The 13,795-nt window shown below is 45.5% G+C and overlaps 2 protein-coding genes across 7 annotated transcripts in view; one reads left to right on the top strand and one right to left on the bottom strand.

Annotated features, from left to right (window-relative positions):
• brip1 (BRCA1 interacting helicase 1) overlaps positions 1–13,795 on the top strand; it is a 79,798-nt gene that overhangs the window by 2,792 nt on the left and 63,211 nt on the right. For 5 of the 6 annotated variants that reach the window (XM_052078843.1, XM_052078842.1, XM_052078846.1 and 2 more), the window contains exons 2-4: positions 28–139; positions 6,434–6,628; positions 11,419–11,546. In XM_052078843.1, coding sequence (XP_051934803.1) covers positions 28–139; positions 6,434–6,628; positions 11,419–11,546 — 435 coding nt within the window. The remainder of the gene's footprint in view (positions 1–27; positions 140–6,433; positions 6,629–11,418; positions 11,547–13,795) is intronic. The other variant, XM_052078844.1, reaches the window with a different exon arrangement.
• The window catches only part of LOC127609250 (uncharacterized), a 215,409-nt gene that overhangs the window by 175,549 nt on the left and 26,065 nt on the right, over positions 1–13,795 (bottom strand). The gene's annotated exons all lie outside the window — the stretch shown is intronic.

Genomic DNA, 13,795 nt, shown 5'->3' with positions numbered 1-13,795 from the left:
ATTTAAAACTTGCTTTCAAATTTACAGATCCTACGAGGGTTGAATTATGGACAGCATTGTTTGCTGGAAAGTCCTACTGGAAGTGGCAAGAGTTTAGCCTTGCTGTGTTCAGCGCTGGGATGGCAGCAGGCACAGTTTGGTAAGTCAAAAAATTCAGCTGAACTCTATTTGGGTGTAATTAACGTATTTTCTGCACGATCGGGCGCTTCGGATTATAAGGTGCACCTTCAATGAATGGCCGCTTTAAAAACTGTTTTTATATATAGGATGCGCTGCATTATAAGACACATACGAGCTACAATTGTGGCTGCGCTATGCATCCACTAGATCGGAGATGGGCAAACTTTTTGGCTTGGGGCCCACATTGATTTCTAAAATTTGACAGGTGGGCTGGGTCAGCACAAGATACGTTACATATAAAAAAAAACTGCACATGTTGACAGTCCATACCAAACATCAACAGAACAAAAGTATTAAAGTATTAACATACTTTTTAAAATGAGAACAGTGATACAATGATGGCAGATGTCAAACTCAAGACCTGGGCGCCAGATCCGGCCCGCCACGTCATTTTATGTGGCGCGCGAAAGCAGATGACAAATGCTTCCACCAGCCTTTCCAAAATCTGTCCTGAAATGTCAAATTGTCATGTGTCATCAATAACATGGGAGATTTTGCAAGAATTTTCTGACCCTGTTTACACTCACTTGAACAATAAGTGAAGAAATAGTTGACTGATTTCAAAACTACTAATCCATCCATCTGTTGCGTACGAGTAACGAGACTACATGATGATTAAACATTCATTGGGCCCTCCGAGGGAAGACGTAACTTCAAAGTGGCCCGCAACAAAAATGAGTTTTACACCCCTGAACTATGGCATATGTCCTGTATGAACATCCAAGAATGTTAACAACATACAACTACCGTTCAAATGTTTGGGGTCACGTTGAAATTTCCTTATTTTTGAAGGAAAAGCACTGTACTTTTCAATGAAGATAATTTTAAACTAGTCTTAACTTTAAAGAAATACACTCTATACATCGCTAATGTGGTAAATGACTATTCTAGCTGCAAATGTCTGGTTTTTGGTGCAATATCTACATAGGTGTATAGAGGCCCATTTCCAGCAACTATCACTCCAGTGTTCTAAAGGTACAATGTGTTTGCTCATTGGCTCAGAAGGCTAATTGATTATTAGAAAACCCTTGTGCAATCATGTTCACATATCTAAAAACAGTTTAGCTCATTACAGAAGCTACAAAACTGACCTTTCTGTGAGCAGAGTTTCAGTAGCATCACATTTGTGGGGTCAATTAAATGCTCAAAAACGGGCAGAATAAGAGAACTTTCATCTGAAACTCGACAGTCTAAATTAAGGCTATTCCATGCGAGAAATTGCTAAGAAATTGAAGATTTCCTACAACGGTGTGTACTACTCCCTTCAGAGGACAGCACAAACGGGCTCTAACCAGAGTCGAAAAAGAAGTGGGAGGTCCCGTTGCACAACTGAGCAAGAAGATAAGTACATTAGAGTCTCTAGTGTGAGAAACGGACGCCTCACAGGTCCCCAACTGGCATCTTCATTAAATGGTACCCGCAAAACACCAGTGTCAACATCTACAGTGAAGAGGCGGCTGGGGGATTCTCGACTGGAAAAAAGTGTTGTGGACGGATGAATCCAAGTTTGAGGTGTTTGGATCACCAAGAAGAACGTTTGTGAGACACAGAACAAATGAAAAGTTGCTGGAAGAATGCCTGACGCTATCTGTTAAGCATGCTGGTAAGGTGGGAGATTTGTACAGGCTCAAAGGGATTCTGAATAAGGAAGGATATCACTCCATTTTGCAACACCATGCCATACCCATACCTTGCCATACCTTGATTGGAGCCAATTTCATCCTACAACAGGACAAATGACCCCAAACACACCTCCAAATTGTGCGAGAACTATTTAGAGCAGAAGCAGGCAGCTGGTATTCTATCGGTAATGGAGTGGCCAGCGCAGTCACTAGATCTGGACCCCATTGAGCTGTTGTGGGAGCAGCTTGACCGTATGGTACGCTAGAAGTGCCCATCCAACCAATCCAACTTGTGGGAGCTGCTTCTGGAAGCGTGGGGTGCAATTTCTCCAGATTACCTCAACAAATTAACAGCTAGAATGCCAAAGGTCTGCAATGCCGTAATTGCTGCAAATGGAGGATTCTTTGACGAAAGCAAAGTTTGTTGTAAAAAAAATCTTATTTCAAATACAAATCATTATTTCTAACCTTGTCAATGTCTTGACTCTATTTTCTATTCATTTCACAACGTTTGGTGGCGAATAAGTGTGACTTTTCATGGAAAACGCAAAATTGTTTGTGTGACAACACAATCAGCAAAGTGCAACAATATACTGCCGGAAAACTGCAGCATACAGTACAAGTATATAAAAAAATACAAAAAACAAAATATATACTGTACATATATTAGAGCTGTCAGTTTTGCAAGTTTTTATTGGCATTAATTTAAATGAATTTTAACAGGATTAAATTTTTTCTCGCGAGATTAACGCGGCACACGTCACAAGCGGATGTTACGTTGCTCTATAAATACACCAGAAACAAAACAACAAGCGCGCTGCAGAAAATCACGCCTATGTCTGTTTTGCCACCCACGGCAGCGCGAGACACCGAAAACGGTTACTTAAAGAGTTTATGAATGGAAAGTTTACTTTTAAAAAGTTGCCAGATTGCTCCACTGACAAGACCACAGTTACCTGTTCTTCTCTCTCTCTGTATCATACAGGTATACGATGTATGCCACTGATGCGATTGTTATTTGTTTGGAACTATTTTGTGTGGAAAGTTACAGTGTTCTGTGTCCATATAAATAGAGCGGGTGGAGCTTCTCTGTTTGTCTGACAGTGGTAGCGACCTAGCGAAAATAAAACGTCTCCAGTGTTGTCATCGAACCAAGTGTAGTCATCCGAAATGAGGTCTACACAAAACCGTAGAGAGACCTCCGCGCAAGAAGGACCAACACAATCAACATAGCCTGACTATGTTAGGGGGAGTGAAACCCCCCTCTTTCAGAATGGGTTGCCCCAGCAGCACGGGGGAAGTGCGTGCACTTGTTTGTACGCCGTTTTGAATACAGCGGCGCATAATGAACACTGGTGTCCGGTGTCACGTTATTCTTCAACAAACATACAGAAACAGACTGCTGTGTTCAAAGCAAACTTGAGAAAAACGAAGTATGCAACCATTACCTTAGATGTGCACTTTATAATGTTTTGATTTCATTAAAAAAGCTTTTAAAGCAGCTGTTGTGTGACAAAATATTTTTTTCACTGTTGTTGATGGACTGTAATATTGTGTGAGAGATTATGTGTGAATAACTGCTCCAGGTGAAAAATGTTCATGTAAAATTGAAACTCAAAATTGTTATTTCAGTAAATATTTGCATTTGGCACATAGAAAACTGATTCATGATTCCATGTTGATGAGAGCATTAAAATTGGGGAAAATAGGACAAAAAATGTGAAAGGAAATTCAGAAACGATAAAAAATGTGTGTGTAATCACGATTAATTTTTCAGTTCATTTGAGTTAATTATGACAGTTGCATTTTTAATTAGATTAAATATTTTAATCGTTTGACAGCTCTAATATATATAATATATATATATATATATATATATATATATATATATATAAAAACAAAGTTAGGACTATTTGGATTGGATTAGATAGAGTGAGACGAGTAAGAGACCTGGTGGCTTTTCTTTCCACTCACTCACTGTCTCAAACTTTACCTCCCCTCGATCACCACACATTTCAGCATTGCTCCGCTGATGTCGTGCAACAAACTTTTGAAGCCAGCCACGGAACGCTTTGAAGTCTACAATGCTCATAGCGCTGTAGAACTCACCTCCACTCTTACTAGTGGTCCAGTTTGCAGAATTTTTTTAATACCATGACAGTCAAACCATCCCAGGAAACGTTCATTGACTCACCAAGCAACTCACTCTGAGTATGGAAATTGCTAAAATCGGCTTGAGCAAGAATCGCTTCCTTGTTTTTCAAAGTCTCGTAGATTTGAGTCTTTCCCACTCGAACCGTCTCCTGAAAGTTTGATACTTTGTAACCCGCTTCGTTTAATCGGATACAAATCATTGTCTCTTCCACGGTCATTACTGTTCCTCTTCGTTTGGATGCCATGATCTACAGGACGTAAATGTAAATGAATGAAATTAAAAACTTCTGCAATTCGAGTAAAACTTACTGCAATAAAGAGTCACTTGTTGCCGTTTTGGATCCATTCATTCATTCGTCTTCCGAGCCGCTTGATCCTCACTAGGGTCACAGGGCGTGCTGGAGCCTATCCCAGCTGTCTTCGTGCAGTAGGCGGGGGACACCCTGATTCAGTTGCCAGCCAATCGCAGGGCACACAGAAACGAACAACCATTCGCACTCACACTCACACCTAGGGACAATTTAGAGTGTTCAATCAGCCTGCCACGCATGTTTTTGGAATGTGGGAGCAAACCGGAGCACCCGGAGAAAACCCACGCAGGCCCGGGGAGAACATGCAAACTCCACACAGGGAGGCCGGAGCTGGAATCGAACCTCTGCACTGTGAAGCCGACGTGCTAACCACTGGTCTACCGGGCCGCCTTTTGGATCCAATGATGGAAAATAGCAGCGCGGATACACTTCTTCTGTCGTATCGAGTGGGAGTTGCTTCTGGAGCTTCTGTTGTTATGAATCGGCCGTTAAATGTAATATCGTAGTAGAAAGTTTAATGCATACTTTTTTTTTCCGGGTTCGGGAATTTCCGTTTGACAGAAGTTCAGATGGTAGATAAAATTTCTCCCTCTATCACTCACCCTCTCTCTTCGTCTCCCCCTCCCTCCCTGTGCTCTGCAACTGAAAGTAACTGCGCCACCTGACGTTGAAATGCCTATCATTCATATATACCATATATGTGTGTGTGTGTATATATATATATATATATATACACACATACTTGAGGATGTAGTTCAGACCTATGTTGACTGCGTCCTCCACAGACCTGTTTGCCCGGTAGGCAAACTGAAGAGGGTCCAGCAGGGGTCCCGTGACATTCTTCAGGTGGTTCAGCACAAGGCGTTCAAAGGACTTCATGACCACAGACGTCTGAGCGACAGGCCTGTAGTCGTTCAGTTCCGATGTTGCCGGTTTCTGGGGAACTGGGATGTTGGTAGACTGTTTGAAGCAGGATGCGACCTCACACAGCTCTAGGGATCTGTTGAAGATTTGTGTGAAGACCAGAGCAAGCTGGTCAGCGCAGACTTTGAGGTAGGAGGGGGACACTTTGTCGGGCCCCGGAGCTTTCCTGATCTTCTGCTGCTTGAAAAGCAGTCTCACGTCCTGTTCGTGGATCTGTAGGGGAGAGTATGAGGGTGGGGGCGTAGATAGAGTACCGTATTTTCACGACTATAAGGCGCCATTCAAAGTCTCAAATTTTCTCCAAAATGGACAGGCCGCCTTATAATGCGGAGCATCTAGTGTATGCGCCAAGTTACAAAGCCTGACTGAGAGCACTTCTGGCCGACACGCTGTTTATACAGAGAAAAGGCGGACGTGAGTGACGACAGGCATGCGGAAGTCTGCCAATGAGTGAAGGGTGGGCGTGTAAGAGGACGCTCAAGGCATGTCCCTAGTAGGTACCAGTCGCCAATGAGTGAAGGGTGGGTGTGTAAGAGGACGTTAAAGGCACACCCCTAGCAGGTACCACTCGCCAATGAGTGAAGGGTGGGCGTGTAAAAGAACGCTAAAGGCACGCCCCTAGCAGGTACCAGTCGTCAATGAGTGAAGGGTGGCCGTGTAAGAGGGCGCTAAAGGCACACCCCTAGCAGGTACCAGTCGTGTAACTGCATTGTAAAATGGCTAAATAAAGTAAAACCGTACTCAGTTTTGCTTCCGTTGCCTTTTTGAAAAACATGTTCTTAGCGTGCGTGCATGCATGCCGTATGTTTAAGATGGCGTATGTTTTACCATGCCTGGCTGCGCCCAATAATACAGTGCGTTTTGTGTATGTGTCAAATACAGAAACAGCACCTGTTACTGAGACTGCTCCCAACAATACGGTGCGCCGAATGGTCGTGAAAATACGGTAGTTTCTGGTAGAGGTGGATGTGTGTGGGATATGAGGGTGTCCTTTTCAAATCGGCAGATTTGAAACCGAACACGTTTAGTTAATCAGCAAGACCCTTATTGTTCACTGTTTGGGGGGATGGCATTCTATAGTTTGTGATTGCTTTCAGGCCATTCCACACAGATGCAGAGTCGTTAGCACACGTGTGTATACACACACACACATACACACACACACACATAGACATAATGTGTGTATGGATAGTAAACAGTTTAGTAAGCAGACTAATCCTTTGTTTCAATTTGTGATTCCAGATAAATTGCAAGCCAACGGAAGCTCTCGAGATGAAAGCCAGTCTTGTAAAAACACTAGTGATGTTACGAAGTCAAACATGACCATCCCATGCCAGTGTCTGTGCCATAGCAAAGGGAAATCTGCCTCAACTGCCACTTCCATCAACGCTGCTGTTGTTGACCTTAAAGATCAGCTGCATACCGGCAATGACACAAGTAAGTATCAATTCTTATTTTTTAATATGAGGGGAAAAAAGTAGATTCAAGCTAAATACATCCTCAAAATACGATAAAATACAGTGATCCAGAGGAAAAAAATACCATCCAAAATTTGAGGAATGTATAATATACTTGTGTACAATGTTATATGCAGTGTTGTTACCTGTACATCCATGTCCCCTTTGAGTGCCACAGAAGCATATTTGCTGATGATGTAGGGATGCCAGCCTAAAGCACTAGTGTTGATACACTTGCATTCATCTTTCATACATTGAGTGATCACATGGAACGGTTTGACACATCAGGCAGATTGAGGTGGTCTCACCCTAACCAAAGCCAACCCTACAAGCAGATGCGGCATTGTTTGGCGTTCGCGCTGTCCACTTGTCACCTCTCCAATCCATGCATAACTAATTGAGGGAAGGAGCCTCGATTCAGAGAAGGAAAGAACCCCAGAGACATTTGAAGCATATTAAGTGTCGATGGTCATGTGTCATGCAATTCACATGAGTTCTGGCTGCCTTTGTCACCAGTGCACTTGACACAAATGACCAAGCACACTTTGTCTGGCGAACTCAGAGTCGGAGCCCCCCTGTACTTCAGTCCAATTTTTTCAGACGGTGAGTTCTGAAGTTTAGGCCACTTTGAGGCAGCATATGCTCTACGTAGTGTGTGTTCCTTCTTTTGTGTGTATGTTCAAATTTGAAATTTGGCAGGCGGTAAAGGCACATTTACCAAGACTGGTAGGAAGTACCAGGCTACTTACGCCATCATATACAGTATGAATGGATTGTTTATGTCTGGGTTAAACTATCTGTATTAATTCTTTAAGATAATTTTGTGATAATACTCACCATTAACATGAAGGTTTTCCGTTCCTCACAATGGTTAAGCAAAGCTAGCAGAATTATAGTCAGCTTGCCGGGTCTGGTCCGTACGCGGAATTGCTGCCGGCTAGCTTGCACCCTGCTCAGTAGCTTGCACGCTTCTTTTCTGGAGTCTCCCGCAGGGTATTTTGATGCGAACGTAGCATGGGGCATGTCAAAGTGCCGCTTTACATTCGACCGTTTCATCTGTGGTATTTTGTCATTGCAAATTAGACACACTGCAGAAAATGTTCTCTTCACAAAGGCTTTGGCCATCCTAAATCTTATTCATTTAGGTCCGAAATGATAAGATGGGCTCACCACCCATGGGAGGGGCCAAAGGGGTCGGGTGCAATGTGAGCTGGGCAGCAGCCAAAGGCGGGGACCCTGGCGGTCTGATCCTCGGGTGCAGAAGCTAGCTTTAGGGACGTGGAATGTCACCTCTCTGGCAGGGAAGGAGCCCGAGCTGGTGTGCGAGGTAGAGAAGTTCTGACTGGATATAGTCGGACTTGCCTCCACACATAACCTGGGTTCTGGTACCAGTTCTCTCGAGAAGAGTTGGACTCTCTTCCACTCTGGAGTTGCTCACGGTGAGAGGCGCAGAGCAGGTGTGGGCATACTCATTGCCCCCCGGCTCAGTGCCTGTACATTGGGGTTCAAACCGGTAGACGAGAGGGTTGCCTCCCTCCGCCTTCGAGTTGGGGGACGGGTCCATACCGTTGTTTGTGCATATGCACCAAACAACAGCTCAGCGTACGCACCCTTTTTGGAGTCCTTGGAGGGTGTGCTGGAGAGTACTCCTGCTAGGGACTCCCTTGTTCTGCTGGGGCACTTCAATGCTCACGTGGGCAATGACAGCGAGACCTGGAAGGGCGTGATTGGAAGGAACGGCCAGAACTCAAGTGGTGTTTTGTTGTTGGACTTCTGTGCGCATCACGGATTGTCCATAACGAACACCTTGTTCAAACATAAGGGTGTCCATATGTGCACTTGGCACCAGGACACCCTAGGCCGCAGTTCGATGATTGACTTTGCGGTTGTATCAACGGATTTGCGGCCGCATGTTTTGGACACTCGGGTGTAGAGAGGGGTGGAGCTGTCAACTGATCACCACCTGGTGGTGAGTAGGCTCCGATGGTGGGGGACGATGCCGGTCCGTCCTGGCAGACCCAAACGTATTGTGAGTGCTCGAGAGCGTCTGGCGGAATCCCCTGTCAGAAAGAGTTTCAACTTCCACCTCCAGCAGAGCTTTTCCCATGTCCCGGGGAGGCGGGGGACATTAAGTCCGAATGTTCTGTGCCTCTATTGTTGAGGCGGCCAATCTGAGTTGTGGCCGTAAGGTGGTTGGTGCCTGTCGTGGCGGCAACCCTCGCTGGTGGACACCAGCAGTAAGGGATGCAGTCAACCTGAAGAAGGAGTCCTATCGTGCCTTTATGGCCTGTGGTACCCCAGAGGCAGCTGATGGGTACCAACTGGCTAAGCGGAACGCAGCTTCAGTGGTCGCTGAGGCGTAAACCTGGGCGTGGGAAGAGTTCAGTGAGGCCATTGAAGCCGACTTCCGGACGGTTTGGAAGAAATTCTGGTCCACCATCCGACGTCTCAGGAGGGGGAAACAGTGCACCACTAACACTGTGTACAGTGGGGATGCAGCGCTGTTGACCTCGACTCACGACATTGTGAGCCGGTGGGCGGAGTACTTCGAAGACCTCCTCAACTCCAACAGCACCCCTTCCTTGGAGGAAGTAGAGTCTGGGGACTCTGAGGTGGGCTCTCCTATCTCTGTGGTTGAAGTCTCCGATGTGGTCAAAAAGCTCCTTGGTGGCAAAGCCCCAGGGGTAGATGAGATCTGCCCGGAGTTCCTCAAGGCTCTGGATGTTGTGGGCCTGTCCTGGTTGACACGCCTCTGCAACATCGCATGGTCAGCGGGGAGAGTGCCTCTGGATTGGCAGACCGGGGTGTGGTCCCTCTTTTTAAAAAGGGAGACCAGCGGATGTGTTCCAACTACAGAGGGATCACACTCCTCAGCCTCCCTGGTAAGGTCTATTCAGGGGTGCTGGAGAGGAGGGTCCGTCGGGAAGTCAAGCCTCAAATTGAGGAGGAGCAGTGTGGTTTTCGTCCTGGCCGTAGAACTGTGGACCAGGTCTACACCCTTAGCAGGGTCCTCGAGGGTATGTGGGAACTTCCCCAACCAGTCTACATGTGTTTTGTGGACTTGGCGAAGGCATTTGACCGTGTCCCTCGGGGGATTCTGTTGGGGGTGCTTCGGGAGTATGGAGTACCGAGCCCCCTGTTACGGGCTGTTCGGTCCCTACACTGCCGATATCAGAATTTGGTTCGCATTGCCGGCAATAAGTCGGAATCGTTTCCAGTAAGGGTTGGACTCCGCCAAGGCTGCCCTTTGTCGACAATTCTGTTCATAACCTTTATGGACAGAATTTCTAGGTGCAGCCGAAGCGTTGAGGGGGTCCGTTTTGGGGGCCTCAGTATTGCATCCCTGCTTTTTGCAGATGATGTTGTGCTGTTGGCTCCTTTAAACAGGGCTCTCCAACTCTCACTGGAGCGTTTCGCCGCCGAGTGTGAAGCGGTTTGGAAGAAGTTCAGCACCTCCAAATCTGAAACCATGGTTCTCAGTCGGAAAAGGGTGGAGTGACCCCCCCCCCCCCCCCGGGTTGGGGAGGAGATCTTGCCCCAAGTGGAGGAGTTTAAGTATCTTGGGGTCTTGTTCACGAGTGGGGGCAGGAGAGAGCGGGAGATCGACACACGGATTGGTGCAGCGTCTGCTGTGATGTGGACGTTGTATCGATCTGTCGTGGTAAAGAAGGGGCTCAGCGAAAGGGCGAAGCTCTCAATTTACCGGTCATTCTATGTCCCAACACTCATCTATGGTCACGAGCTATGGGTCGTGACCGAAAGAACAAGATCCCGGATACAAGCGGCCGAAATTTCTCCGCAGGGTGTCCGGGCTCTCCCTTAGAGATAAGGTGAGAAGCTTGTTCATCCAGGATGGGCTCAGAGTAGAGCCTCTTCTCCTCCACATCGAGAGGAGCCAGATGAGGTGGCTCGGGCATCTAATTAGGATGCCTCCTGGAAACCTCCCTGGTGAGGTGTTCCGGGCATGTCCCACTGGCAGGAGACCCCGAGGACGACCCAGGACACGCTGGAGAGACGATGTCCCCCAGCTGGCATGGGAACGCCTCGGGATCCGCCAGGAAGAGCTCGAAGAAGTGGCTGGGGAGAGGGAAGTCTGGGCTTCCCTCCTGATGCTGCTGCCCCCGCGACCCGATAAGCGCTGGAAAATGGATGGATGGATGGATGGATGGACGATAAGAATCCTACATTTTCGGATTAGCTTTGAGCTAATGAATGAGCGGGATGATTCAAAAGGGGGACATTTATCTGTTTCCACAGCAACGGCCTTCTTAGGCCTGTATCATCCAATTAAAATTGTTCCTGCAACCGCAGCCCTGAATAGGACACGAGCAGTGAAAAATCAATGGATGGATTAACAAGCGAGAATATTTTGTTTTATCTGCGAGCCAGATGCAATCATCAAAAATAGCCATATATTGCTCGGGAACCATAGGTTCCCAACCCCTGGCATATGGTGGTGTCATCTCCTAAAATGAAGCCTTAAAGCGACCGTTAAAGAAGACTGTTGCTACAGATCACGGCGTTAAAATATCAAGGAGGACCCAACTGCAAGCCCTAGGGCAGTAAGTCAGTCACATCTGTAGAGTCACTTTTTTTCTAGCTATAATTTTGGACCTTAAAAAAAGTACCACGTTTAAAAATATGAGCTTATCGGTATTGGCCATACAAAGCTAAAAAAATAACGTTTAGAGTGTCAGTTGAATTTTTTTCATATTGTGCATCAAGAATATTTATCAAATGTTCTCGCTTAATTTTCATTGTATTTGGCAGTCAAATCCGTTCCTGGAAAAAGGTCACCCTCTAAACTGGGTGAGACAATCCAATTTTTCCCCATCGGTGACCAAGATAAAGCAGATTTCCAGCCTGAGAGGAAACGTATTCGCATTGCTGAACCGAAGGTAGGATTAAGGTTTTTTTTTTCTTTCTTGTACTTACAGCATCATCTGTTACGGACTCGGAACACAATTTTGGTACCTGCACAATTTTGTTTTTGCGTAATTTGATTCTGCAATTTCATTAAACACTTTATTTGGTCAAAGTACCTTTATCTGACATTGTATGTCAGCACCTGTGATTATTCTTCCACAAAATAGGTGGGCGGCATCTATTGTATGGAAATGGTTCAGCGACAAACACTGTTTGTCGCTGGTGTTACACCAGAGATGCACAATTTTGGTCTTATCTAGTGTAATAATGTTTGGGGGTCAGTAGTAATTAATAGCGACACATGAGTAATGCCTGGATTAATCCTGCTCACCTGGGGAGCACATAATTTTTTTTCTGTTTCTAGAGGGGGAAATGATGAAAACCCTTGTTAAGACTGACTTTAAATATGTGGGGGGCTACAGTTGAATATATTGAATTCATTTTACCAAAATAGTAAGTTTAATAAATTGCACCCCCCCCCCCCCACACACACACACTTGACATAAAAATAGGAGAAGGAAATAAGGAAAACTAAACCTTGGTCGTGTTTTCGTGGCTCAGACCTTGTACAGTTTTGAAGCTCCGTCATGGCGAACATGGGTGGTTTTTATATCCTTCATAAGAAGAGCCAGGCCAGTTTACGTGTCAACTTGTATTCCAAGCATCTGGATTGTTATGGTGAATCTGGTAAGCCGTGGTGGTTCCATGGACCAACAACCGAAACTGCTGAAAGTCTCATCGCTAGTGGCTGATGTGGGATTCTTGCCGTCTGTGGAGACTCTAGACTCATTGGATTGCAAACAAAACAAGGAAAAGCATAAAATGAAAATTCCACCAGATGGAAAGGATTTTATGATTAAAAAAAAAAAATTTAAAGACAGGTGACAGAAGCACATTCTCACAAGGTTTTCAGAAGAAAGCTTTGAAGAAAAAAGCAAAACATGTTGACTACAAAAATCCTGGCTCAATCAACTCGACCTGGTCCACTTCTCGACGTCCTCCCAGAAACCGCGGCCGCAACACCAACTACTATGCAGTAGCCCGCCTGGCTAATCGGCTAACAGCACTGCCGCCGTCAAACATGAGACCTCCGCTGTCAACTTTGGACTGCTATGCCATTCCGTCTTACTGTTTATTGTGTATGTTAAATCGCTCCATGTACAGCACTTTGTATGCAGCGATGGCTGTTTGAAAGTGCTCTATAAATACTGTTGACTTGACTTGACTTGACTTGCTAAACATCCGCTCATTTACGAACAAGGGACTCCTCATTCAAGATGTCCTCGCCGAACGCAAACTTGACTTCCTCGTTTTAACAGAAACCTGGCAACAAACGACTTCGCTGCTCTGAATGACTCCACTCCTCCCGGCTTTGTTTACATCTGCCATCCCCGTGGCAACGGCCGTGGAGGAGGCCTCGCGGTAATCCACCGCGAGAAGTGGAAAGTCTTGCCAGTCTCTGTTCCTGCATCAAGCTCTTTTGAATGCATGGTGTTTAAACTCCCTGGACCCATGCCAACCATCATTGCCACAGTTTATCGCCCCCCGAAGCCACAAAGCGATTTCATCAATGAATTTTCCAGCTTAATCACACACTTATCCACTCTATCGCCAAATTTAATTTTGCTGGGAGATTTCAATATTCACATGGACAAGCCTGACTTGCCACTCACAAGAGACTTCACGTCCTACCTGGAGAGCCTCGCGATACACTGTCTTACTGACTTCCCCACCCACATCAAAGGCCACACATTGGACTTAGTTTGTGCTGCTCTGGCCTCTCCCCCTCCAAGCCCACTGCTGATGTTTTTCCTGAAACCGACATGTTCTGCAAATTCCAGGTCTTGAATATCATTCAATGGCAATCACTATCATTTGACATCATTCAACAATTTTTTTTTTTCAGCCTTCATACATATTCTCAACATGAAGTGCATTCTCTTGTTTTTTTTTTTTAATCATGATATATTATTTGTCAAAGATTAGATATACTTTAATTGGACGTTTTTTACGATTTTATTGTATTTCATATTTATGATCAGAAAACCCCGCACAAAAGTCCGGAAAATTGGTACCAATTGATTCCCGGGTACTGGCGATCAGAACTGAGCCAGTTTGATTGTGAAAGGTACTGATCCATAATAATGTGTCACTTTGTGTTGGACTGTTAGATTAAATCACAGTAAAATGAACTTACTTGATACCTTTATGGCAACGTGAA

The sequence above is a fragment of the Hippocampus zosterae genome, chromosome 10 (genome assembly GCF_025434085.1).
Source record: "Hippocampus zosterae strain Florida chromosome 10, ASM2543408v3, whole genome shotgun sequence".
NCBI classification, from domain to species: domain Eukaryota; kingdom Metazoa; phylum Chordata; class Actinopteri; order Syngnathiformes; family Syngnathidae; genus Hippocampus; species Hippocampus zosterae.
Note: the sequence above shows the minus strand (reverse complement) of the source record. Positions and strands in the feature narration are given on the sequence as shown.